Genomic DNA, 25643 nt, shown 5'->3' with positions numbered 1-25643 from the left:
AATGTTGCCCAAGTGCAATACCGTAACCCCTCGGCGCCATATTCCAGAGCCGACAGGTATTATAGCACTTTATTAGGAAAACGCCCAAATCCTGTCTGTTCTCGTGCCGTCCATGTGCCAACCTGCAGGCATCGTCACGCGTTGGCGCAGGATTCAAAAACCTATCCTATCGCATTCGGACACGGTTGGAGTATTCCATAAAATAACGAATCATAAATGGATATATGATATCGTGGCCGGGGCTTAAGTGTCTCCGGATGGGCAGGGAATATTCCTTACACGGTGGCTGCACCGCAGATTTGCATCGTACTTGGAACTTGGCGTATCGGGCTACGCAATTCACCGCTGACTTCACCGATATTCCTAAGCCACTTCTAGAATACAGTCCTGATAGTCCTGCATATAAGTGAGATTGAAAGTAAATCCCACGCAGTCATCACTAATCATGGAAAAGTCCAAGTACAAATTGGAATTATAGTACAGTCATCAATCAATGAAAATCTCAATATGATTTTGGTGCTGACTTGCTAATATTGGAGGGACCCGCCGTTCGCAGGATGCATCTGCTTTTGCGCCGTATTGTGCGACGCTTGGAACAAAGAATTTATTGTAATCCTTCTAGAGTACTTCGTAAATTAGAGACATTTTGGACATCAAAACGTCTCACCGCTGGAAAAGAGAATGATATGTCTCAGTCTCTTTCTTTGTTGTTCATTGGAGATCTAGTCTCAAATCACGATATATCCTGATTTTGTGTTAGGCCGTAATCGTCTAATGCTGAATGCTCCCACGTCTAAAGAGCAGCGAGCCGGCCAAGTTAGGCGTAGGCACTCTAGGACTATGACTTGCACCTAACTCAGAAGTATTATTACTGCTTCCAAGTACCAAAGTCGGGATACTGGCATCAGGCACGGCCTCAGGACCCAGTGGGGCCGCTCCGGCCATAGGTGTGCCCGTAATACCTTTCTCCAACGTCTCCTTATAAAATGCTTCGAGAGCTTTTACGTCGCTACAAAATGTTTCAAGCGTTTCTTTGAGGGCTTCGGGTTCGCCCAAACCAGCAGACGCTGGTGGGCAGCTTTTCTGCCCGGTCATCCCACTAACGGATGGTTCAGGTGGCGCTCGGGATGCAGCGGATGCAAAGAGCACGGGTCTAAACATTGGCGATGATATCGGTGTAGGCTCCGCCAATCCATAATTCGTATACGCAGTTGTATTCATAAGCCGTGAAACGCGCTCATTGGGGGCGGCCTCGGACCGTGCCTGAGCCGGCTGGAAACCAGCTGCCCGATTGCTGTACAACCTGTTCGCTAAGAGGAGAAAGTCACCTTCATCCGTTATCTCCGCCAATGTCATGCCCGAACGATGGATATATTGTGAGTATTTGAAATCAGGCTTGCCCCATGAATAGCTGACATCCACGTTATTGGGAAAGTTGGAGGCCGCCTCGACGTCAAGTACGTAATCGAATTTTCTCAGTAGGGCTTTTTGATAGTAGTATTTGCCTGGCTGCACTTGTGGCCCAAAAGAATTAGGGTCGTAGTATGTTACAGGACGCTGCGCAGGAGGAGGCAGTGCAAGTCTGACGCGATAGGGCCTTCGGAACGGGTTTACATCGCTGATACGACAAGCCTCTGCAATAGGTACTTCGACAAGACGGAGTCCATGTTGTGCCGCTATCGCTGCCCAGGATTTGAGTGTGTCCTCAATGAGCTTCGCCGTAACGTTCATCCAATCGATACGAATATGGTAGCAATTGTCAGGATTATGAAGGCGGTCATAATGCAAGTTGATCCTCTCCGGCCGGTAGGATTTTTTCCGATGGTCAACATCATACTTCATCATTTTGCTCAGAATAACTTTGGGCCTTTTCCCGCTAGTCGTTGCCAATGTTGGCGTCGTACTTCCTGATATTGGAGAATTTTCTTCATGAATTGACATCGGTTTCTGCATTCCTATCTGGTTGGGTCTTGGCGAACCTTTGGGCGGATTTTCTGATAGAGGTGTAGATGGGACTGAAACATCTTTTCTCCTCGCATTGAACCAGCCAAGTGGGTGAGGTTTCGCATACTCGCTAACAATTTGATAGAAGAATTGACCATCACGGAAAGGATGTCTCCTCTCAACGTGTACGAAGATGCCACGATCACGATCTTTCTTCGCGTCTTTGCTAGCCTCCTTGTCTTTATCCTTAGATTTGTCCTCCTCTAGAACCATTAGGGAATTTCCAAGCTCGACGGCTTCTTCTCGGCTTTCGAGATCTTCAAAATTGTCGAGTAACCATGTAGTCATGTCAGATCCGATAAAACAGTGATAATGAATTCGGAAATGCCACCGCCGCGTTTGCATTCGTATTCCTCCTAATTCGACGGGTTGTTGAATTGCTTCAGCCAGAGTCGCAACATTGAAATTTGACTTGGAGAACCGCTCCTTATCCGATACTAGGCCCTTGCGATGAGATGTCTCGACACTCTCAAATATCGGAAGTGTCTCCATCTCTGCGGCAATCACCACTGAAGGGTCCTCTGTCTTGTAGGTAATATCAAGAGGGTTGGGGTCGCGCTTCTTTGCGCCAACGCTTTGAAACTGACGTTCGGAAGATGATAAGAATCGATGCCGTTGCCATAATTGGGCTAGTCTTTTGATGCCCTCAAGACGAATCTCCTCCTCATCGTCTTCATTCTTTGCTGCCGGGACTGACGACGACGTTCGTGGGTACATCGGTATAAGCACGAACCGAGCACGCCAAAACCTAAGGTTTTCGGTCATCTCATCCGTGTGTCCAGCAAGATACGAATCTATATAATTCCAATTACGTTCGGGTTTAGGGGTCATAATGTCAACATCAATACTATGATACGTATTATCGAGCAGGGTACGAATTGCTGGTCTATATGCAGATGACGGGCCTATGTGGGGTAGAGGCTCCGTTGGTTTCCGCACATAGATGTTCACTTCAACTTCTGTGCCGTTAACACACGATAGTTGGTGAATTGTATTACCAACGCTCATGAATATGCTTGTCCCATCGCCGATGGTTTTGTCTATAGAGAAGACATCGGCGATTCTTATGGCTTTTTGGTCAAACGCCTTAGCTACCGATGGGCCGATCACAACTTGGAACCCATGCGCAAAGCGAGCACTGACCAGCTCTCTAAGAAATTCAGCGCGCGATTTTGTTTGTTCAATGACTTCGTCATCTACCTCTTGCGAAATAGTGTAAGGTTGTCGTTGGTATTCGGTATTGAATTGAGCTTGTGTTGGGAAATATTCTGTTGTCAACGGAACGGCTGCAGGGCAGGATAATGATTTCCATTTCATAACTCTCATCTCGGATGGTCGTGGAAACACATGTTGCCATCGACTAAATAAGACCGAATCATCGACTTTATTTGCATTGGGATTCGATGGGTTGAGCACCACTAACCACGGCGCCATAGCAGTAGTAGGCGAGAGTGTGGACGGTAATTCTGGTACACCTCCTGCTCTCAGCTTTGAATTATATAATCTCTTCTGATCCTCTTCTCTAAGGGCGTTTGAATATCTGAGATCTCGGTCATCAGGCCGCGCACTTCTAGCAATGGGTGTAGCTGGTATTTGACCAGATCTCAGCGTGCTGATAGGATCTAGAGTTTGTATAGGGTTTCTAATTTGAATAGGACGACTGGGTGTTGACGGGCCGAAGTCTGCTGCTGATTCAGATAGCTCATTGATTTGCCGAATATTCCCTGTGCTTGCTGCCTTTGAAGATCCTGGTCGTGTCGCGGTTTTAATGGGCGTCATCGGGCTTGACCTGGGACTCGAAGTGGTATTGGTTGCCGATCCGGTGGTTTCCACCCGAGTCGCATTCTCCGCCCTCACTTCAGCTGTCGCAACTTTAGGAGCGGCAATACCAAATCCGCGATGACCCAGACTGATTTGTCTCATAAACTTAGGGGGTCTTGTTGAAGGTGGCCTCGATTGAGTAGAAGAATTGCGTCGAGAAGCCACAGTGGGTACAGATCCTTCTAGCCCGACTCTACTCGACGACGCAATGCTAGATGATAACACGGTTGGCGGCCCGCTTACTTTAAGATCCCCTACAGAAGTACCAAAAAGACTAGCATCTTCCACTAATTGTTTCCCGGCACTTTCTTCAAGTTCTCGGTAGGGGTGAGTCGATGGTAGAGGCCGGTGTGCTGGAAGCCGAGCCCTCGATTCGTCGAAATTTTGCAATTGTTTCCACAGCAATGTATCTCCGGCCTTCGCCATCTTGTCTGGGATAAACTTGGAGAAACCATAAACATGTTCGAACAAAGCTTCAGGTACCTTTCGAATGCCAATGGACGACAACTGGCGATGACCACTACCTAGTAACTTCCTTTCCTTGTGAAGATTGCCAATAGTGCTCGAGTATACTGGATCGGCATGTAATGGGGTCGTCTCGATTTCATTAGTCTCAAGTACGGATCTCATTTGCAGATCGTAAAGTCTACAGCGAATTGTAAAATCATCTTGGCAGTCATTCGGAGATTGGGCCGAAGCAGACAAGGTAATGCCCTGGAATGACAGAGCTTCTTCTGACTTCCCAGTCCAGTAAGAAATATGTAGCCACTGTGGTACTGCAAAGGCCCATTCATCAGTGAACAATGTAGAACTTGCAGATTCCAATCGACTAGACGAGTCAGCGGCCTTCGTAGGGGATACGGATTCGCCAAGCGTTGTGTAACTGCCGGCTAAGGGTGTCGGCTGTTTCGGCGTGCTCTCGCGACTCCTAACTGATCGGGCTTGTGTTCTTTGGTGCGCCTCAAGGAAGTGAGGATTTCGATAACGAAATAGGGGGACGGAATGTAACGGAATATTCGGGATACATATAAGATCAATACCGATTCCGTTCCCAACGAGAGCTTCTGTTGTTCGTCGCAGGGACTCGTATTCGACTTCGAAGACGCCGGGGCCGGGACTTATAACGACTATGGATATGCCGGTGCGCAGCAGATCTCGATCTACGTAATCATGTGCATATAGAGACGACGCTAGGTTAATAGCCTCGAGAAAGTTCCCATGCATAGCCAAAGAAGACTGTGCCTTGATCTTGCCGGTGGATGTACCTCTCGCAGAGGCATCTTCAGGGATTTCCATAGCATCATTCATAGCCTCTCGGTGGTGGAGGCTAATATCGCGTCGAAAGACGTTAAACTCCATCTTGAGTTGATGCAAAATTTTGGTCCATTCCCCGCTAGACATCTCACTCACAACAACACGATAGAAATCCTTATATGGACGCCGGTCTCCGGAGGTTTGGAAGCCAGTATAGTAATCATCATGAAGGGTAGAATTTGCCAATTCCGTTGTTAACCCAGTATCATACTCAACTCTTGCAAAGAGTACAATACTGACCAAGTGTTTAACTTGGAGCAAGGCCCATTTCTTAAATAGAGCTGGTAGGAAGCCGTTTACAACTTTGTAAAACATAATCTCGCCTGATCCATCCGAGTCAAAGTCCCACATCTCCCGTGCCATTTGTAGGAATAATACATATCTAGCCGACTCGCTTCGAAAAATAGGGCGGGTATTGCGACCGAAGAAGGCGGATTGAACTTTGCGACCTTCCACAAACACAGTACTCACGGTTGCTTTAATTGTTCCGAGGAAGTATAAGAACTGGCCCTTGTACACGGTCCTATCGGCCAAGTCGGCGACAGCGAGCCTCCACATATCCGCACGCGACAAGTACATATCCTTGAAGGAGAGCTCGACATGGGAGGCCTCGACAGCTGGAGCGAGGTGGTCGACTGGAGCTAGCACCACTTGTGTTCCTTTTCTCATATTGAATGCGATCCCAATCTGTTTTGAAACATACACCTCTATATTTGGATGCCTAGCTTTTAGTTCTTTCGAGACGTCCTTCGCCACGAAGATATACCGTCGACTGGTATCGCCGTCGAATTTGGGGAGGTCATCGATAGGAGCGGCAGCGGCAGTAGCGGCGGCAAGTCTTTGGTGATATGATGCCTGTCTCGAGGTGCTATATTGAGAACTTGGTGCTCGGTCCTGGTCTGTCTTTATGGGTGCAATAGACATCAACGCGCCAGGCCGAATTGCCACTCCAAACAGATCGAGGTTCAAGAGAACCTCATCACGAATGACGGACTCGTTAATGGTGACACTGCATACTCGTTCGTCCATTCTTTTCGAGGAAGGTAAATCTCGGGGCGCTGGGTTGCTAGGGCCGGAGTTCATCGACGTGGGCGAACCAGCGGGCAATTTGTCGAAGCTGGACTTGCTGAGATGCCGCAAATGCGAAGTCCAAGGCGAACCTCGGCGGGGTGCCGAGGGCGAGGGAGCGGCATTCCGAGACATTGCGCCTCTATTATCCTATATCAAAAATATGAATACGCATCATTATAGAAAGGACGGCCGAGTCGACTGTCTATGATATGGATTTCAGGAGCATTGTTGAGAAAGAATAATAAGAATAATAAGTTGGAAGGAGATAAAGTTATGATGCAACCTTGAAAGTTCGCCAGCGACGAAGCTGGTAGGCGGCAGGCAGGTCACTTAGGGCAGAATCCCGGCAGAATCGGCAGAAATCCACTATAAATCTTCACCGCCCTCATCTTTAGCTGCCCCTGCCCCTGCCTCCACACCCTACCTCCACTAATTCTGCCCCACTGGCTCTCTCTCTCTGTCTCTTCAATACACCAACACCTTCAACGCTAGGATATTTATTTTTGGAAACATGAACTTCACAACGGACAAATTCCTTAAGTTTTGATTACGAGTTCCGACCTGGGTATTATGAGGGATGGTGTTCATAAGATGGCCATTGTTCAAAATACTACATACTACTGAAACCGTCTGCATCGATTCACCCGACGTCCTATCAAAATGAAAACACCTAATACTAAAGAACCTGGATCACGTATATACGACCAAGGCCAACAACTCCCATATTATCCATCTAACTCATAATGAGATCATCAAGAGGACATCCCCGCTTAACCGATTCATGTTTCGTCTTCTCAGTTACCACTTTCCAAGTCAAGTCCATTAACCTATCTGCAAGCTCCTCGTCTTGTGAAAGCTTGCTTCCCGGCTCTGGGACGGCTGGTGGACAGATGTACTGTCCCGAATCTCGGGCGTATGTCGCAGCAAACATTGTCGAGACCGCACCGTCGAACTGGTTCTTTTTGAAAGGTTCCATGCCAACAGCCATTGCGTATCCGCCAAGAGGAAAGGGTTCGAAGATGTCCTCCTTGCTCATTTTCGTACTCACAAATCCTGGATGAGTTGCGTTGATGAGTACCCTGGGATGACCCGCGTTCGTCACATTCCGTGCAAGCCACCTCGAGTATAGGATGTTAGCAAGTTTACTACGTCCGTACTGGGCATTGGCTCCGAGATCGCGGTTCAGCTCCTCCAAATTCTCGAATTTCGTGTCGTTCGGCGCTGCCTGGTGTGCGTTACTCGCCTGATTGGAAATGCGCACGATATCTCCCTTTGCTGCTGTCTTTTTAATCAACGGGAGTAGGTGAGACGTGAGGACCACGTGCCCCATGTGGTTTACGGCCATGTGTCTGTCGACCCCATAATCGGTGAGCTGATAAGTCATGATTCCTCTTCCCGCGTTGTTTATCAGGATGTCGAGCCTGTCGCTATCTTTTGTGACATCATCAGCAATATCCTTCACTCTAGGCCAATCCGACATGTCGCACTGCATCCATTTCGTTCTATCTGCCGCTTCTTGGCCGAGATCTTTCGCAATGGCGCCCTTGGCACCTTTAACGACTTCTTCCGAAATAGAAAGGATGTAGACCCTAGCAATGTTATTCTTCAAAAGCGTGTAGGTGCAGCCGTAGCCGATTCCCTCGCTTCCGCCTGTGATCACGGCAACCTTGCCCGTTAGGTCAGGAACTTGGTCCAAACTGAACTTATGGGTAGCAACGCCTTGAGCTCTGCCGCCAAAGTTCTCCGCAACGGTATTCTAACTATAGTGTTAGTCTACTTGGAGATACGAACAGCTCTCATTTCCACAGGTTGAAAAGAAGGAAACTGGAAACATGCATTTATCCGCCGCCTGTACACATACCCTGATGGTCTCCATGTTTTTCGATAATTTTCCTTGTGGCAACACGTTTTGTTGAGTAGGAAACGTCGAGAATGTCGCTATCCTCAACACAGTTCTCGATTGATAGACGGAACGTGAACTTGGGAGACTAATAATCGATCGGAACGAAGACGCCAGACAGAGTATATTCCCAACCGTATGCGAAGAGGCCTGCATGTCGATGCAGATAATGGCTCATCACTAAATCTGCCATCCCCAGCCAACCTAGATTTCCGGAAGGATCCCGGTCGCATTCTATAAGAAACTCCTCATTTGTAAGTCATCATCGATGAGCTAAAATTAGGCCGTTTAGCTTCATTCATGACGCGCTGATTTAGTATTGCCGTCTTGACCACGTCAAGAGTGGTGCAGGGTTAAATCGAACTCCTTGAAGAACATGTCCTTGTCCTGATCTAATGTATTCGAAAGCCGGGGGCTACTGGTGAAATAGCGAGCCGTGATTTCTCTCAGTATTTTTGTGAAAAAAGAAAGGGAGATTTTGATTCATCTGTCGCATCGTGCTCGCCACACGTCGTCATGATACACAGATTCATCCCTTTTATGATCTGCTTGGTCGAACATGCAACTCGATCGCCGCCCTGATCTACTCGATTAGTGGGTATTTCAATGTGGCCCCTGACATGGGTCACATTTGCACCACGACACCAATATTCAAGGTCCACCACTTCACAAAGTGCTTAGGTTATTAGGTAGGTATAAGAATTAATCAAGAGATGCATGCAGTGTTACTGTACCTCGATATTTTCTAGGCTTTCCTAGCATTGGATTGATGGATCTAGATGCATCTGCAGCTGAATCTGGCAGCTCAATTTGATAAATACCCGACTTTTAGCGATCCGGTAAGTTGGATCCATCAGGGGATATTCGTGAAAGGCCACGACAACTTCCATGCTCCCCTAGTGCCGGATCCGACTCCCGATGAGATACCACAACGTATGAATACAAGAAAAGATTTGCGTTCCCGCTGTATTCTTTTGACCATTATTCGTCTAGCCTAAGGCCCAAATCCACAAGAGTGACCTAACTGCTTAGATATTAGTCGAACGTTCCCTCCTTCGCAACAATGTGTTGTTCACTTCTATCCAGGGTCTTTTTCGTCAGTGCAAAAGACCGGTCTCTATCCCTGGAGCATATCGCGTTTCGTGGTTGATTCGAAAAATACGGGGATTGTTGTATGTTTCATCGACAGTCCCCCCGGATAAAATCCCCAAAGATTATACTTAATTGATACACGAATATTTGTGTAAAGAGCCCAAGTCCTAAATGCCTCCTTCCTTACGATTCGCTCGATACCCCAAAAATTATGTGATCCAATCGTGACTCAAGGCAGACGAGAAACTCTGAAGCTGCACACACAAAAGATGGGACCACAAATCAATAAGCACTCTCAGTCACCATTATTTCCAGGCAAAATCAAAGTCAGCAAATATTAATGACATTGATATAGATATCTAGAAACTTAGATACCCACCTGGGAAGTTATTCAAAGACCTGGCCGCATAATATCTGGGGCCGTAAATTCTAACCTTGGGCGATAATCCGCCAAGTAACTCCCATCCAGCATCTCGGTACCGCATTACAATACCAACTACCGGTTATGGGTGTATTCAAGCTTTCATCGAAGCAGAAGCTTCTCGCCATTATTGGCATATCGTTCTCATTTTTCATTGCCGAATTAGTTGGTATGTAGATTCAAATTATCGCATAGTTCGAACTGGAGCTGATTATAAATCACAGTGGCATTTTATACCAAATCTCTAGCTCTATTAGCAGATGCCTTTCATTATGTATGTTTCATACGTACCCGTTTGTATATTGGGTGTCGCCTAACTGACCATTCTAGATGAATGACCTAATCGGTTTCATTGTTGCCCTTGTCGCCATTATTGTATGTTGGAACCATCGCGCATGTCTCGATAACTTGGTTGACTGATCCTACTACCAGATCTCAGAACGTGCCGTCTCTCCCCATAACTTCTCCTTTGGTTGGGCACGTGCTCAACTACTCGGCGCCTTCTTCAATGGCGTCTTCCTTCTTGCTCTCGGTATATCCATTTTCCTCCAATCAATTGAGAGGTTCATAACAATTGAACGTGAGTCATTTGATTTAAATTGCGCTGGCCTTGTCTCTGTTGCCTTGCTAACACAGAGATACAGGCGCCGATGATAAATCTGCCGTAGGCGTTGATAATCCTATACTCGTACTCATTATAGGGGGTGTCGGGTTTGCATTGAATGTTATCAGCGCAACCTTATTGCATGAACATCACGGCCACGACCATGGAGGACACAGCCATAGCCACGACCATGCGCAAGACGAAAGCCATGCCGAGGATCACGGACATGATCATACCCATAACCACGTTAATGTCGAGGCGGGTGGACAGACTAGTGACACCTCAGGTGAAGATCAAGACGAGATCCCCCTAACTGTAAGTTCTTTCTTGGACAGTTCATTACCGATGCGTCTTTAACACTTCCACAGCCTATTAGCGCCCATGCCGAGCATCGACATACCATCGTAAATCTGCAATCTTCTGGGCACGACCTCGGTATGATGGGTGTTCTACTACACGTCATCGGCGACGCATGTAACAATATTGGGGTAATCATCGCAGCCTTGATTATCTGGCTTGCACGTTCTGACGCCAGATTCTACGCCGATCCTGGTATCAGCATGGGCATTGCCCTCATGATCCTGATGACGTCGGTACCACTCGTCAAGAACAGCGGCAAAATCCTAATGCAGAGCGCTCCAACAGGCGTGAACATAGACGATGTTAGACACGATCTCGAGAAGGTAAGTAATTTGAGGAAATTCCCACCCCGGTGTCATAGAAAGGGAACAAAATTAACCGGCGGAAACCCCTAAATGAGCTGGACTAACAATAAATACTCGGTGAGCAGATCCCCGGCATCCAATCCGTTCATGAACTACATGTATGGCGACTTGACCAGAAAAAATCGATCGCAACAGCCCACGTTGTAGTATCTAATAACGAGATGACTGATTTCATGGACCGCGCACGAACCATTGGAGAGTGTCTCCATGAATATGGCATCCACTCGGCAACCCTACAGCCTGAGCTTGCGACCCCTACATCAACGTCAACCACAGGTAACGGTAGCAGTAGCAGTCGCAACAGCACCGACAACATCCGGGTTGAACCAAACCCTGCAGCCGTTACTCCTGAGACTGCATCGGCCTCGGGTGCGTCGATTAGAAGACGACGTCCCGAGATAACAGCAGTCGCGGCTCCGTGCCAGATCGCGTGCGGAAACTTATGCGAGAGCTTAACGTGTTGCAACACAACCACAATGCGTATCTAAAAATCGATTATAACAGAAGTTGAGATTTTTTTTCGGAGTTATACACTGCAAGATATAGTGCTTGCATCCAGGGGTAAGATGGCTGTACACTAGACAGATAACTGGCACAACGCGCCATATGCGCCATATACAGAACAAATAAATGCTTTCGCTATCTCCCCAGCTTATGTCCATTATCTATTGGTGATATCTTCCAAAGATTATTTCGAAATCGCATCAAAGCCAGGGAAACGACGAACACAATAATCTCGTCCATCTGTCTAAAGTAACCCAGCGCCACCAGCACATTGCCACCCTATAGTTCACAAATCCCACCCCACGGGCCGTCCTCTGCAATCTATCATCCCGTGTCTGAGAACCTTTATGGCCTCATACCACAATCTAAAAACGTCAGGCCTGAGATGTTATCTAACGACCTTGAACCCGAGCCCATGGCATCGGTTCACAAAACATACCCACACACCACGTTCATAGGTGTGAATCCATAGATCCGAGTCCACCGAGCTGACCTCAGATATAGCAAATCTTCCCCCCCACGCCATGCGGACAAAGGAGTTTCTCCCACGGACTCTTTCAACGATGTCGTCGTCGTGGGGTGTAAGCGTGGGGGGTTAAGGTGCAGGTAGCTTGCAACGTGGGGGTTCTCTTACTGGTCCGAACAGGGCTGGACTTTCTCGAAGGAAGCCGAATCTCCAAATTACCCTATTCGCGACCGAGTGAGATCGGAGTAAAAAGAAAACGAGAAAAAAGCAAAAGGAGCTAGATACCTTGTATGCAGCCACGGCAGGAAGAAGCAACTCTGCATATCCGTCCTACCACTCCATACTTCCCCGGCAGCATTGCGTATCGTGACTTTTACTGCTTCTGCGCGGGTATAGGTAACCTCTTACGTATACGAAAGATGCTATTAGCAACGACAACAACCTACGGCACTTCCAGCTGCTTCTTCTGACTAGAACTCCCGCTAACTCACTTTCCGAAGTCGGCTTCAACCTATACTATATTTGAACTAAGGGAAAAGCAAAGGGGATCTAATCTTATCCATCTATAGCTGAACGTGAAACCAACCCGCGCGTGATAGTCTTACCTGTCCGTCATCCGTCACCGTTACATGCAACATCAGCTAGCTAATACAGGTGTGGTGTGCGTGTATTTGCTTATGTAGGTATGTACGGTGTTCGTCCACCTGGTCTCGTTAGGGCAGGACCCGAGTGACGGAGCCGCGGCGCGAACCGCATTTCGTAAGTACAGCCGACTTGCGTGACCACACCTATTTTCCATCCTTCGTAACCCTTATCTTTTTACCTCTTTTTCTCGAAAGCCTTGTCCCTCTATCTCTTGTTTTTCTGCTGCTTCGGAAATCCTCCATCTTAAAAGCCGTATTCGACTCTTTCTGGCCTCCTCAGCCCTGTCACCTGTTCCCAGCCGCGGTGACATCGCGCCGGTGCTACATTACCTCTACCTACTAGCCTACCTACGGCATGCAGCGCCGCGGATGGCTAGCCTACGGATGGTATACCCTGCCCTGCAGGGACTTGCTCCCATGGTTGAAGTCAATGTTTAATAGGGAGTTTTTCGCCGGTACCGAAACCGAGCGTTTAAGTTCGTCCTTTATTATTATTATTACCTTTTTCTGAATGATACACTGCGGTGGCAGCTCGAAGATACTTGGCTAAATTAGGCGGGCGGGCCCGGCCCGTGAAGGATTTCGTTCCTCCTGTGCGACATAGTTCGCTGTTGTGTTACCTTTATGCCATCATCATGAACGACGATAGATTTGATATATGTGTTTTGCTGGGGTATAATCATGATCTATATACACCGCATGTCAAGATTCTTAGATTTGAGACATTAGGTGATGCGCATCTAGCTGTGTAATGCGTGAATCATAACTGTATATCGGCTAGTGGCCTGATCTCTTCGGCGATGATGTCTTGTTTAGCAGGATTCGTGTCAGTTCGCCGATGGCATGCTTCAGTCATCGGCGATGTTATAATAGCGCATAAAACCCGAGACTATATCCAAGGTCCTCAACCCACCTAGGTACAGCTACAGGAAACGAAACGAGATGAATATAATCAAGACAATAGAACGCTAGCGCGGAAGTCATGAGGTATCAGAAGTCATAGTAGAAGAGGTAGTCGTAGGCGTGGGTAGCGTGTAGTTTTTCTGCTTTGCGAAATATAAGAGTAGTTTTCGGTATCCACTCCTATGAGTACTGGCACAGAATAAAATTCATGTTTGCGCCAATTGAGAAATCAGCTACCTATAGATTTAATAAGCATATAAGTATGAAGTCGCGAGTTGACAGGAGCGGAGCCTCTTGTTGGCGGAAGCTAATCCGGTAGGAAGCGAAATAGGATCGGGATCCAGAAGCTGCATTCCGGTCGTGACTCGGCATAAAATAGAGGCGGTCTAGGGGTCTTCCAAGACAGCCGCCGAGAATACAATACAACATCACCAATTTTGCAGGAGTTACTCTTACTTGGATTTCATAGAGGATTCAAATTTAAAGCGTTGGGCTAGTAAGCGACGACAAAATAATGTCTCAAGGCTGACATCAAGGAAGGTGGCTCGCTTTCATCATAGCGTGATATGAGACTAGAAATCACTTCCCCTTCGGTGATCTGAAGAAAGCACCCGAAGATGAAGAACTAGTTTTTTGCACAGTTGGGGGCAATAGAACTCAATGGACCATAAACTAATACTGTTTTGTATCACGGAACACAATGCTGTTTCGATTACTATGTGGAGCTAATCTTTCTAGTGAGGCATATGGGGCGTCTGTACTGGTAAACATCATATATTCACCCATCTGGATGCAAGACTGGCGATCTCGCGGTTCTGGCCATGTCAAGATAAAATTCGCACCGCGATGGGTCTGATTTGGGTCTGCGTGATCCTCACCACTATTCGTAGTACAATGTAAGCAATAGAACTCCTCCGAACCATACACTGAATCTTTTCGGCGAGCTGCTCCCTTCATAAGATGAAGGCGGGACTCGTGTTACAAGTGGGCAGATTTGTGCGCGACCTGGTTGTCGTTATTTTGGGGGCGGTATCTAGTTGTTTTCTGTAATTGAAGTTACTCATAAATATCGCAAGAGTTGTTGGCTAGGGTATGAATGGATCAGGAGATCCACGAAAAACAGGTGCTTATTCGCTAGATGCCCAACCAATGTTTCGATTTTCATTGGCATCGGCGTCAAATTGGATCTGTGAAGGCAGCTGACGACCTAGTTTCACTCTATAACCAATGACTGCGCTTTGACAAGATGCATACTAGCTGCTATTCACTTGAATCACAACTCCCGCACCTACAGTAGCGTACCGAAATCCATCAAGAGAGGTCGGATCATTATGCGCTGTGCCACTTGACGATCTGCGGGCGCGGTTTGGGGCAGCACCAATCCCTCGAAGAAATCGGCTCCAACATTGACGATTAGATCGAACAGACGAATTAGCAAGGGAGAACGAGTTACGTCCTAGGCCACCAGTTTCGATTTTTGGCTCGAGTAATGTCCTTGATATTAATGATCGCCAGCGTTGCGCTCTGGAGGAGTTTGTATGACTTCACCTATAACTCCGCACAATCCTATTACGCACGCCCAGATGTCGGGGAGGCTGGTTCAGGAACACCGATCTCATCCCCAGATCTTCGGTTCAAATCGCCGATCATGTTTGAGGGGAAGAGAAATCCTCGAGATGGTTCAGGACCCTGCCAGCACGGTAATTTCATACTGTGTCATTGGCGCCATATTCTGTGACAATTGTGCTTTGGAGTGAATACGTCTTGAGCGAGAGGGGAGCCAGTAATGGTGATCTTGTCTGGAGGGATGACATACGTTCTGGCCCAAATTACAAGGGTACCTGGGTAGTTCTGAGATCGTCAGAAACACACGCCTAATGCGAAACTTGGTCAAAGCGCTTCGGCAAGATCAGTGCAGTAACCTAGGCTACCTAGGTAGAAAAGCTTTTTGCTAGGCTTTTCTATCTGCTCTATTCATCGATCATCTAAAAAATAGCGCATGTGATTTGCCGTTTGCTAGAGCTTAGCATATGGGATCTAAGAAGCTGCTAGTGTCAAGTCGGTAATCGAGATACGGAGCCTATGATACTGCGTAATAGGGCTTGAATAAGGGCGCTGATGAAGGGTGAAACTAATCAATGACCTTTGAGCTCCGCTTATATCCAGTTTGCAGCCTTGCCCAAGTACTTGCCTTGGGAAAACTGGCTGATGAAGATGGTCGAGGCCGTTCTACCGCGGCATCACCGTAGGCCCATAAGACTAAAAGAACCGGCGCGTACGTTTGTATGTAGCCCTTGATCATGTACCTAGGAACTTCTAATTAGCTAGAATCCTCCAAGCTTGCTGATCATTGTGAAACTGTAACGTGAAAGCTTGATACTATGGAGCTTTTTCTTATTTTTCTCTTTTCTTTCAAACAATTGAAGTGATCCGAATGCCAAGAAGATGTAAGATGAGATCGGGATACGCGTCGCTGAACGTCACTGGATAAAATACCCAGGAAGCCAAGAAAAACATTTGCCGGCGGGAAATCATCTGAATATGGGGCTACCTAGCAGCAGGTGGAGTTGGCTGCCTTTTTACCAATGATTTAACTTACCTTCACGTTGATTTTTAGTGGTAGGAAAACTAGCGACGCTATAGAGGTTACATACCTAACTACTCGGCTGAGTTACGTGTTAAATAGAATGAGTCCGTGTTCCCGTAGCGAGTATTCCGAAATAGTACGTCTTGAATAGCATTAAATCACCCATTCGAGATACTATGGTGCTAATTGAGAGGTCTAGCCCGGTTGTCAGCTAGTCTCTATTACGTTATTAGATGGAAATAGAAATTGAAGGGTGTCGTCGGATGTGACACTACGGCCTGGTCTCGGGCTTCATAGCAAGCTGAGCCTCATGACGGATCGTCCAAGGGATGCTTATTGTGCCACAGAGGGTATCACAGCCGCGTCAGCAGCGGATGTTGACAAGATGCAAGAAATCTATCCCGCCCAGCCTATCCTGCTTGCTACCCCTTCGAGGGGGTTTGGGGTCGAAGTGCTCACCGCCGGGAATTCGAAATTGTCCAAAAGTGATGCTTGTCGCGTTTATGTAGTATGTAGAGAGACGAGGGAGGAATTATAGGCGGGCAGACGGGTTGCTGTCCGCACTACCTACATAGGTAGCTAAACCAATGTGGTTCAGACCCGGCTACCCAAACGGCCCAGAACCATAAAGACGTGGCTATGGTTAAGCGTATACCATGCGTACACTAGCGAATAGTTGATTGTTGAGATGAGTACGGAATTAAGAAGCCCCGGAGATGGTGTTTCTGCTCACGGGAAGATCCATGGAGCCTGAGAGCATGGCGTACATACCGCCCCGTAGAAATCTAATGAAAACTGGCCAACTAAAATAAAAAAAACCGACGGTTTTTAATATGATCGGAAAAAGTAGCAAGGGATCGAGAATATGTATATCATCTAGGGTCCTATGTGGTACGCATGTTCGACGGCGCAGTACAGGATAAGTCGGATATGTATGTGGTGACGGTGGCATGTATGTAGGCTGTAGGCGACGACGGGTAGGTAGATGAGGTAGATGGGTACTTGGGGTAGCACCTAAGTACATGTAGGTAGGAGTTCTGCATTCTGAAAGAAACAAGAATACAGTCGCATGTGCGAGTCCCGAAACAGGGATGAGCCTGTGACCGCCTTTCCCGAATTACAGATTACCATTGCTGCCATTGCTGGAAAGGGAAATGCGTGCCATATTGCTCGAATGCTGTTGGACAGTAATAAATGATAGAAGCTAACAGCCCTGCAAGCCTCCAAAATAGAGACCCGATGAAGCCCAAGGGCATTGGTGCCTTACGGTACCATACGGGATATTTGGTACGTTTGTATGTATGTGTATGTACCTTTTCATGTTGTATGTCATTTTTGGTAATTGAGGGGTGATGTCATGGGTCTCTTGGTCTCTCCTGAGTAATAAGAATGATAATAATAACCAAACTCAATTGATTGTCATGTTTGAAATAGGAGGTGAGTAAGGATGAGACTATCATAAATAGGTAGTCAGGTATATGTAAGTCAGGAAATATTCTTATTCTTATCCTTATTTGACTTGTTTGCGACAAACCTGCAAATATGCTACCCACCGCTTACGAGGGTTAGCCGATTAGAATTTAGAAAATCATAAATCATGCTGAACTGTAATCCGTACAAACCATAAATTCAACTGGTTCAACTGGTTCGACTGGTCCCGCTGTCCAAAGTAGCTGAGCTAAGAAAATACCTAATGCAGCACTTGCATGCGTACCCGCTAGATGTGGATCCATTGGATAATCGTCTGCAGTAGATCCATTTAGACGTTTTTTTCTCCAGGGCTACGGCGTTACCAGATACGGGCAAGTACGGGCTAGGGCTACTTTCAACGCGAAGTAGTCCGGTACCTTATCCGTTCCAGCGCAGTCCAGCGCAACAGTCAAAGCTGATTGATTACCAACCCTCATTCACCGCCAGATCGCATCGAATCCTTCAGACCGACTCCGGAACCAACAGTCTGGGAAAGAGATAAATTTGTAGTCGCTTGACCCTGGTTTTCTAGTTTTATTTTCTCCAGGGCGACTTGTACTTGTATGGAGTACCTAGGTACCTAGACAAGCTGGGGGGCGGCCTGTCGGTTGGTGCTGGTGCTGTGTTAACTACATTTCAAGGGGTACGTTGGACCTTCGAGAATACCTTGACCCTAGATCTATCGAGTTATCCATAGAATGGGATTTGCGGAGATGTGACCTGTCTATTCATCTTGAATAATAATTAGATTATGTCCCTCTAATGTTCCCTTTTAGCACTTTTATGTAGATTATGTATTATTTGTATATCTGTATAGTAAAGTACTGTGTACTGTAAGATTAGACGTCATAATCGGCGAGTTATCCAATTGCTGCTGCTTCTTTCCTTCTTTTTCTTTTCGTCTTCTTTAGTCTTCACCTGCCCGCCTGCACCCTTATTATAGGAAAGAGTGCACCACCTTACATAACGTCAGGTACATGCCTCACTCTTTCCACGGATTACATTACACCTGCCCACAATATCCATTCCCTCAACTAATTTAATTCCCTATTACGTACAGGTGGTACATGAAATAATGTACTGAGCGCCGCCAAATGGTTTAACAAGTCTTATGTACCTCGAAGATTATTCGACGAGAGACCTCCATTTCTTACTCCAGATGTTCTAAGTTGCAAATCTTTTTGCCTACCTATACATACATACACACCTACATACCTACATACTGCGTGTCAACTTTTTACATTCTTCAACTTTCAACACAACCAACCAGCCCTAGTTCTTTCACCTTTTCTCAACTTCACGGTATCCAGGTTTAGTTGAGGTGAAGTTCCATTAGCTACCTAATAACGTTTCCTCGAAAGCAACTCCCTCTTGTTCGCTTGTCGTATCCAGTCATCTCCGATCACGCACGTTGTCACGCCGCCGTCACGAGTCTTCAGATTAAACGCGTGCACCTTGTACTCGTCCTATTAATTCACGATCACAGAGGGAAAAAAAGAAGTACACACAGCAAACAACACGATACAGACTACAGACCACCTAAATGATATTTGCATTTATTCCTTGCTTGTAATTTTTTAAGACTTTCGCAAAAATACCAACGATTTATCCTCCTTTCTCCGACGATCTCCCACCAACTGTTCGCCCACCGCCATATCTGCATCATTTGACTCTCATTATTGCGTTGTCTTGCATTGCCCAGAAACCAACAGCTCCTCATTCAATTCAATGTCTTTCCACGCCATGGTCAACGCCGCGGAGGGCCCTCACTATTCCATGAGAGCCTGCTAAGAAACAAAAAGGTCTGGTGGTTTCCACGGCTTTGGAATTGCTGATTAGATATATCTCTATACCAGTATCAGCATACTGGGCTTTTAAACTACCGGAACCACCATGCTGGGCAAGCTTTTTAACCTCACCGCGGGAACGGCCGGGGGATCAAATTCGCAAGAGGGTACACCTCCAATTAGGCCATCGCCAGAATCAGTGCAGGAAGAAATCCATACCCGGAGCCTCCTGTTTCCAGATACCCAGGCACTTTACTATCGCCAGGACCAGGTGTTTCCATTACCGTCTGCTCCCGGTGTCCAGTCCGGCGCTTCCGCAAACCCTTTCGATTATGATGGCGATATCGATATTGATGTGCGCGACGTTCGCGTTATAATTATGCAGGATACCTTGGGTTCTGTCAGTCCCTCTTTATTATTTGATAGTCAACCCGCTCCATCGGCTGGTTCACCAGTTGATCGGCCACAACCACCGAGTGCAACTTCATCCTCGCAGTCGCTTATGCAGGATCTCCGACGAGTCCCCACGTCACCAAGGAAAGGTAGTCTTGGACAATCCTCCTCCTCCAGGCCATTGGTAATTCAACCGGGAAGTCCTCAGCCACGACATGGTGCATTTGATCGACGAGGGTCTATCCAGTCCCGCACTTACAGTGCAGTGGAAACCGAATCCCAAAAGGCTACTCGGGAATATCGTGAAGAGCTCGCTAGTTTTTCGAGCTGCATCTTTGCCAACTCCGAAGTCATGTCCTACAAGGGAACATCCACCAAGGTCCACATTATCCCAAGCGAACCGCGACCCCCTGCTGTTTCCAGCTCCTATATGGGTGATGGTCGAGGCTCAATGGGCAGGTCAAGTATGCGGTCAAGCCGGCTTGCACAGTCTTTTACCTCCGAGTCGGCAAACACACAATTTCAATCCTTTTCCGCGCCTCCTCGACAACAAGACCGTAACAAGATTCTTGTCACTCGTTTATTCCCGGTCAATCTACCGAATGATGACCCTGACTCGCCTAATCAAACCTCGACTCCTGGTGGCCGCTTTTCCGAGGACAGTGGCGGATTCCCATTTCCCTACTCTCCAGATGATTCGAAGCCAACCAAGAAAAAGTCGAAACCCGTACAGAAGAGGACGCCAATGTACGCTGTTGCATTGGTACTTCAACTCCCTCCATGCGCATCCAGCGTCGCACCAGCAACAATGCCAAAGCCCGTGTTTCGAGGCCCCAGCTCTTATACCGAGCAAGATCCCTTTCCTTCCTCTTATGGATCCGCACGTCGTTCAGGTTGGACGATGATAGGGGCCGGTTTTGGTTCCGAGTCGTTTGAATCGACGTACAGTAACGACGTCGAGGACCGTATGGATGCGATAACCCAACACTGGGACATCATTATGAGAACGCTCACTCATCTCCAATCTGTCGTCGCCACCACATTAACCCCGATGCTTAGGCAGGCGGATTTATCGGCCCCGGATCCGTACCCCTCCAGTATATCTGCTCATATGGCCCGAAATTCATCTGTAAAGGGCCGAAGAGGTTCGGATGCCTCTCAGATGAAGCCCTCTAAAACGAACGCAAAGCTAGTGGCGCTTCCACCGAGCTGCTTAGCCCAAGATCAACGTATAAGCCAAGAGATAGAGGATGCAACAATACGGATCGTCTCAGGGCTTCGAGCCTCGAGGGTTGTTACCGGACAGGGTCGCTGGGGGCCGTGGAGGGAAGAAGCACGATGGGTGGCGAAATGGGCCGGAAGTAAGGAGCAAGGATTCTTCTTTTTTAACTTGATGACAGCTTTCCTTGCGACACACACCGAATGGCTCCAAGCACTGAGCCCAGTCTGGTATCGAAGAAAGCGATATCAACAACAGAAAGTGAAAAACGAAGAGGATACTTCCCTACCTTCGCGCACAATCATAGTTGCAAAGGACAAGATGGCTGCTAGGAGACTAGTTTTTCTCCTTTCAGCCTTCCTACCTGCTAACCAACAATTACCAACGGTTCGTGCTCAACGCCCGGCAACCTCTGCCTCAGTTGCTGCCTTCGGCCATTCACCGCCATCGTACATAGTACCCATTAACAAAGAAGAGTCTCTGCGTCGTAAAATAAACCGGCGACAAGGGCCTAGAGGTGCTTCCCACACTCGAAGTTTCAGTATTCAATCACAAGCTACGACAAGGTCGGCAACGGGCATCCCCGCACAGCTCGCACACCTTAGTATGGAGTCGTCTAACCACGAGCGTCGATCGTCCGACTTCATCAAGCCCGCAAATTTGCCTATTGCTGGAAATGATATAAATACTCGAAAGAGTAGCGCCGCAACAGCTAATACTGTAGTTCCCGATTCGGCGGTTCCTCACTTTTCTACGATGCACCGAAATGGCACGAGCCGCGGCGCTAGGCCCAACAGTAGTAGTAGTTTCGCCGCAGACGACTTAAAGCGATCGCTTAAGAGAGGCGACAGTATCAGCCACGCGAGCCACGCGAGCACAGACTCCCGCCAAAGTTCGCGATGGGGTAGTGTAATTAGCGGTCTGTGGAGTACCAGGCGCCGAGATTCGACCGCTACTACGTCACAAACTCTAGATATGCCCGGTCATAACGACAGCCCGCTCTCATCACCCACAAAAGTGGTGGCTGGTGGGAGAGATAAACTGGCAGAAATGGTTCGCGAAGTTGAGCCTCTTGATACGTCTGCAGGCCAACAAGTGGATGGCAACCGCGCATCCCTTCAACAGCCCGATACTCCGCGAAGGTTAGAAAACAGGCAGTTTGAGCCTCAACCGAGGACCCCGGATCCTCTAGGCGCCTACGAATCCCCAGTGAAAACGTCCATCAATAATGACGATGGGGTGATCGATGTCGACGTTCAATTTCCGGATTACCTTACATCCTTTGAGACTGCAGTTAGTTCTCCGTCTAGTAGCGGCTACCTGTCAACCCCCGGCCTGGGCAGTGGACTTGACGGCTTCGAACAGTTTTCTAGGCTAGCTATTGATGGCGATGTCCCCTTGAATGTTGCTGGATGGCTGAAGCGTTTTCACCCCGACTTCACTCTGCAGGCAATCCCGCCACAGAAGAGCCTTCTAGATGAGGTGCGGGAATCATTGGCAGCGGAACCAACGCCCATAGTTCATCTTAGCTCCATTCCGGAAGAATGGCCCACCGAACACTGGGTTGACGTCAGTACCGCTATCATTGCCGATACGACTAACTTCAGTATCAAGCGACTTCGATACCGCCGCCTAGTGAAGCCTAAGATGCCGGTAGATAAAAATAATGGCAGTTATTTGACGCCATATGGTTCATCGTTGATGACACCAGCAATATCACCCTACGAGCAGCCTATCAAAGACAAGATCGAGGAAGAGGATTTATTCACCTTTGACGAAGCTCTCGTCGACGCTGTGGAGAGAGTCATTGCTCATGATAGTAGTGCAAGCAAAGGAAGCTCAACTGCGTCTTCCCGATCCGCTAGTAAGCTTAGAGGGAGGCGAGATAGTGAAGTTTCTCAAATGACCGAGCAAGAGACACAAGCGTGTCAAATAGACTTCCACGAAGTACCTCGCTCGGAGTGTAAGACAGTTGTTCTGTCTGCATTATCGAGTATCGTACAGGAAGTAGTAGACGAACGTGAAAGGGAAAACCATGAGGCAAACCCGAATACACCCTACAAAATAATCCGCGAGAGAGAAAGCATACTACGCACAGCCGCTCGAACATGGCTCGAGAGCGTAGAGCTTACCGATCGGTAACCACCGAGTCTCTGAAGTTCAGCCTCCGCAAGGACACCTATCTTCTGTGTCCTATGGATGGGTTTTAATGACGAATGACATATAACGACTAATTTCTATTAAGTTTCGTGTTTTATTTGCCTGGGAGGCAACATAGCAGAGCATGGCGTTGCGATGGAGAAAGCACCATTATGTAACACCACGAATGTTTTCAATTATAAGGGGCGTGGAGATTAGAGGAGATTTTCGCCAAGAGATACCCCAATAAGCATGCATATCATATTTCGAGGAAGGATTAGTTTTACGGCTGCATCATTCTATTCTAGTTCGAACACATAGCCTTTCATCGGTGGGGGGATGTAGTGTTGATAACTTGAAAGTCTTTTCTTCGTTGACGGGTTTATTAGTGAGTGATGCGGGCTAGATACGACAAGGGAGAGATGTGGAAATGACCTGTTCAACATGGAAGTGTCTTTTCATAGCTTAACACTGGGTGTTCGGAACCGAGAGTTAGAGTGTTACCATAGAACCCGCAATAGTATGCTACTTAGGTAGCCAGAATATGCTAATCAATACATTTTATGATGTAAACTATAGTCATTCGCTGCCAATTGTGTCCTGTAGGTGCTTAACCGTATTACTTCGCAGCAGGTAAGACTCTGCCCGATATGATGCTTCGTGAAAATAATCGAATGAATTATCTATATCCCATGGGTATATGCGTGATTGATCATCAAGCCTCTTTTCTATACCTCCATCGTCCTCGCTTTTATAACCCCGTCGCCTTTTAAGTCCCACGAATGCCCACTTAGAAAAAGATTGATTGAATATCACACATTTCCCTCATTTTCTTCTCAGATTGATCTACGCCCATTTACTTACAACCTCCCTGATGCCCTCAAGCGGCACCTCTACCTCTACCAGACGAGCCTTCTTCCCCTCGGCAAGTGGACCTGGATGCGGCTCCCGCCGTAACGTCCACACACTGGAAACATCCAGACTAGCGAGGAAATCAAGTGCGCGTGCGTAGTTTGTCCCAACCTGCGCAATGCCATGGCTATCATCCGATAACGTAAACCGCCCACCGAGTTTTAACCACCCCTCCGCGATCTGCCGGCTGGGATACGGTTCTGCGAGGCCTTTGCGGAGGGCACTGCTATTGCATTCTAACCACCCGCCGTACTCCGCGACGGCTTTTAAGTTTCGCTGTATGCGCTCCCATACCTGCGGCCACGCAGCACGGACATCACGGCCCGGATCCGAGCTCAGGAGGCGGACGAGATCGAAATGGCCTACGACGCGTGGTTTTAGGGTTGTTAGCATGGAGAACTGTTGGTCGTAATACCGAGCGTAGGCCTGTTCCTCAGTTCCTCCCGCCGAGGCGACGGCTTTGGCGTAGTATGAAGAGTCGTAGTCGATGGGTACGCTGTTCACGTGGTGTAGACTCCCTATGAAGTAGTCTATGCTAGGGTGTGAGGAGAGACGTTTGATTAGCCCGTCGTATTCCTCGGGTCGTAGCCATTCTCCTTCGAAGCCGATTAGGATGTGGATTTGTGAGGCGTATTTTGTTTGCAGATGTTGGGCTTCTAGGAGGTAGGCCTCGTGACGGGGGAATAGGACGGCTAGGGAGGCTTGGGGTTCGTCGAGCTAGGCGGTTGTTAGTTTGGTTATGGAAACGTATATATGATGAAATCAAATAAGATAAAATGAGTGTAAAAGCATACTTCCTCAGGATATAGATCTTCAAGACCTGTCCGGGGCATATGTTCAGTAAGACCGATAGTGGTGTAACCCAGACCAATAGCATGTTTGATGATATCTTCAAGTTGGTCTTTTGCGTGACCCGGGCAGAATTCTCCCGAGTGGGAGTGCATTGTGAAGGCCATTGTGACTTGACCCGTTTGTGGTTGAGTGTAAGCCCAATATCGATATTAAAAAAGACTTGAGTTCCTGGCAAACGAGTCAGTAAAATTGGAAGATCTTTTTTTAAAAATTTAGAAACTTTGTACTTATGTCTGTGCGAAGGTCCTGGCACTTCTACCTACTGCCTACTGGGCTAGATAGCTCCAACTTGATATACTTGTATTCAAGTTGGGTGATATTTGGGTAGAGAGAGTGAGTTACTGTTGGTATAGTTGAACTATTGTACCGAGAGAGAGACCCACTTCTAGTCAATACGTGCATGTACATGCTTCTCAGTACCGATACATGTATTATTTTATACCCCAGATCCCGGTTTTGAGGTATCTAAGTCTGCATGTACCAGGTCGGAACTCATTGCGGGTCTCACCGCCTGAACATATAACCGATGCATATGTAGGTAGTTACTAATATATATGCGCGATATCCTTCAACTAAATTCCTTTTTAACGGTTTACATTTCGCCGTGATCCAGAGATATATACCCTGTAAATCTGATTTATGATGGCGGCGGTTTAAATAATTAAGCATGTGGGAGCTATGACCTTTTAGGATTCAAGATTTCAAGGTTCGGAAGCTTGAACCATATTTATGTACCTAGATACAGCGAGGTAGCTCTCGGCAAAGTGGGATAACCCCGTAAAAACAAGCTCGTCCCACCCAATCAGATTGATTCT

At 47.5% G+C, this 25643-nt stretch overlaps 6 protein-coding genes across 6 annotated transcripts; 2 read left to right on the top strand and 4 right to left on the bottom strand.

Moving 5' to 3' along the window:
• Positions 1 to 590: 590 nt before the first annotated feature.
• On the bottom strand, positions 591 to 6486 carry F4822DRAFT_101455 (vacuolar membrane-associated protein IML1). Its single transcript, XM_051452319.1, has one exon. It carries the CDS (start codon positions 6340 to 6342, stop codon positions 772 to 774), a length of 5571 nt encoding a protein of 1856 aa, XP_051308410.1. The 5' UTR covers positions 6343 to 6486; the 3' UTR covers positions 591 to 771.
• A 219-nt stretch (positions 6487 to 6705) lies between these two features.
• On the bottom strand, positions 6706 to 8615 carry F4822DRAFT_101433 (NAD(P)-binding protein). The gene is made up of 3 exons (XM_051452318.1): positions 8434 to 8615; positions 8072 to 8357; positions 6706 to 7966 (listed from the first exon to the last, which is right to left on the bottom strand). Exons 2-3 carry the CDS (start codon positions 8264 to 8266, stop codon positions 6944 to 6946), a joined length of 1218 nt encoding a protein of 405 aa, XP_051308409.1. The 5' UTR covers positions 8267 to 8357; positions 8434 to 8615; the 3' UTR covers positions 6706 to 6943.
• A 787-nt stretch (positions 8616 to 9402) lies between these two features.
• On the top strand, positions 9403 to 11826 carry F4822DRAFT_101413 (cation efflux protein). The gene is made up of 7 exons (XM_051452317.1): positions 9403 to 9792; positions 9848 to 9897; positions 9954 to 9998; positions 10056 to 10203; positions 10268 to 10542; positions 10596 to 10910; positions 11018 to 11826. Exons 1-7 carry the CDS (start codon positions 9708 to 9710, stop codon positions 11438 to 11440), a joined length of 1341 nt encoding a protein of 446 aa, XP_051308408.1. The 5' UTR covers positions 9403 to 9707; the 3' UTR covers positions 11441 to 11826.
• Positions 11827 to 16209: 4383 nt separating this feature from the next.
• F4822DRAFT_101367 (uncharacterized protein) lies at positions 16210 to 17114 on the bottom strand. Its single transcript, XM_051452316.1, has 3 exons — positions 16790 to 17114; positions 16516 to 16721; positions 16210 to 16251 (listed from the first exon to the last, which is right to left on the bottom strand). The coding sequence occupies exons 1-2, from the start codon at positions 17078 to 17080 to the stop codon at positions 16620 to 16622; spliced, it is 393 nt and encodes a 130-aa protein (XP_051308407.1). The 5' UTR covers positions 17081 to 17114; the 3' UTR covers positions 16210 to 16251; positions 16516 to 16619.
• A 1880-nt stretch (positions 17115 to 18994) lies between these two features.
• On the top strand, positions 18995 to 23580 carry F4822DRAFT_101358 (folliculin-interacting protein N-terminus-domain-containing protein). Its single transcript, XM_051452315.1, has one exon. It carries the CDS (start codon positions 19420 to 19422, stop codon positions 23065 to 23067), a length of 3648 nt encoding a protein of 1215 aa, XP_051308406.1. The 5' UTR covers positions 18995 to 19419; the 3' UTR covers positions 23068 to 23580.
• A 33-nt stretch (positions 23581 to 23613) lies between these two features.
• Positions 23614 to 25606, bottom strand: F4822DRAFT_423071 (histidinol-phosphatase). Its single transcript, XM_051459940.1, has 3 exons — positions 25212 to 25606; positions 24771 to 24996; positions 23614 to 24693 (listed from the first exon to the last, which is right to left on the bottom strand). The coding sequence occupies exons 2-3, from the start codon at positions 24930 to 24932 to the stop codon at positions 23911 to 23913; spliced, it is 945 nt and encodes a 314-aa protein (XP_051308405.1). The 5' UTR covers positions 24933 to 24996; positions 25212 to 25606; the 3' UTR covers positions 23614 to 23910.
• Positions 25607 to 25643: the final 37 nt, after the last annotated feature.

The sequence above is a fragment of the Hypoxylon trugodes genome (genome assembly GCF_022578975.1).
Source record: "Hypoxylon trugodes strain CBS 135444 unplaced genomic scaffold F4822scaffold_14, whole genome shotgun sequence".
In the NCBI taxonomy this organism is placed as follows: Eukaryota; Fungi; Ascomycota; class Sordariomycetes; order Xylariales; family Hypoxylaceae; genus Hypoxylon; species Hypoxylon trugodes.
The sequence above is the reverse complement of the archived record's forward strand: the minus strand, read 5'-3'. Positions and strand labels throughout refer to the sequence as shown.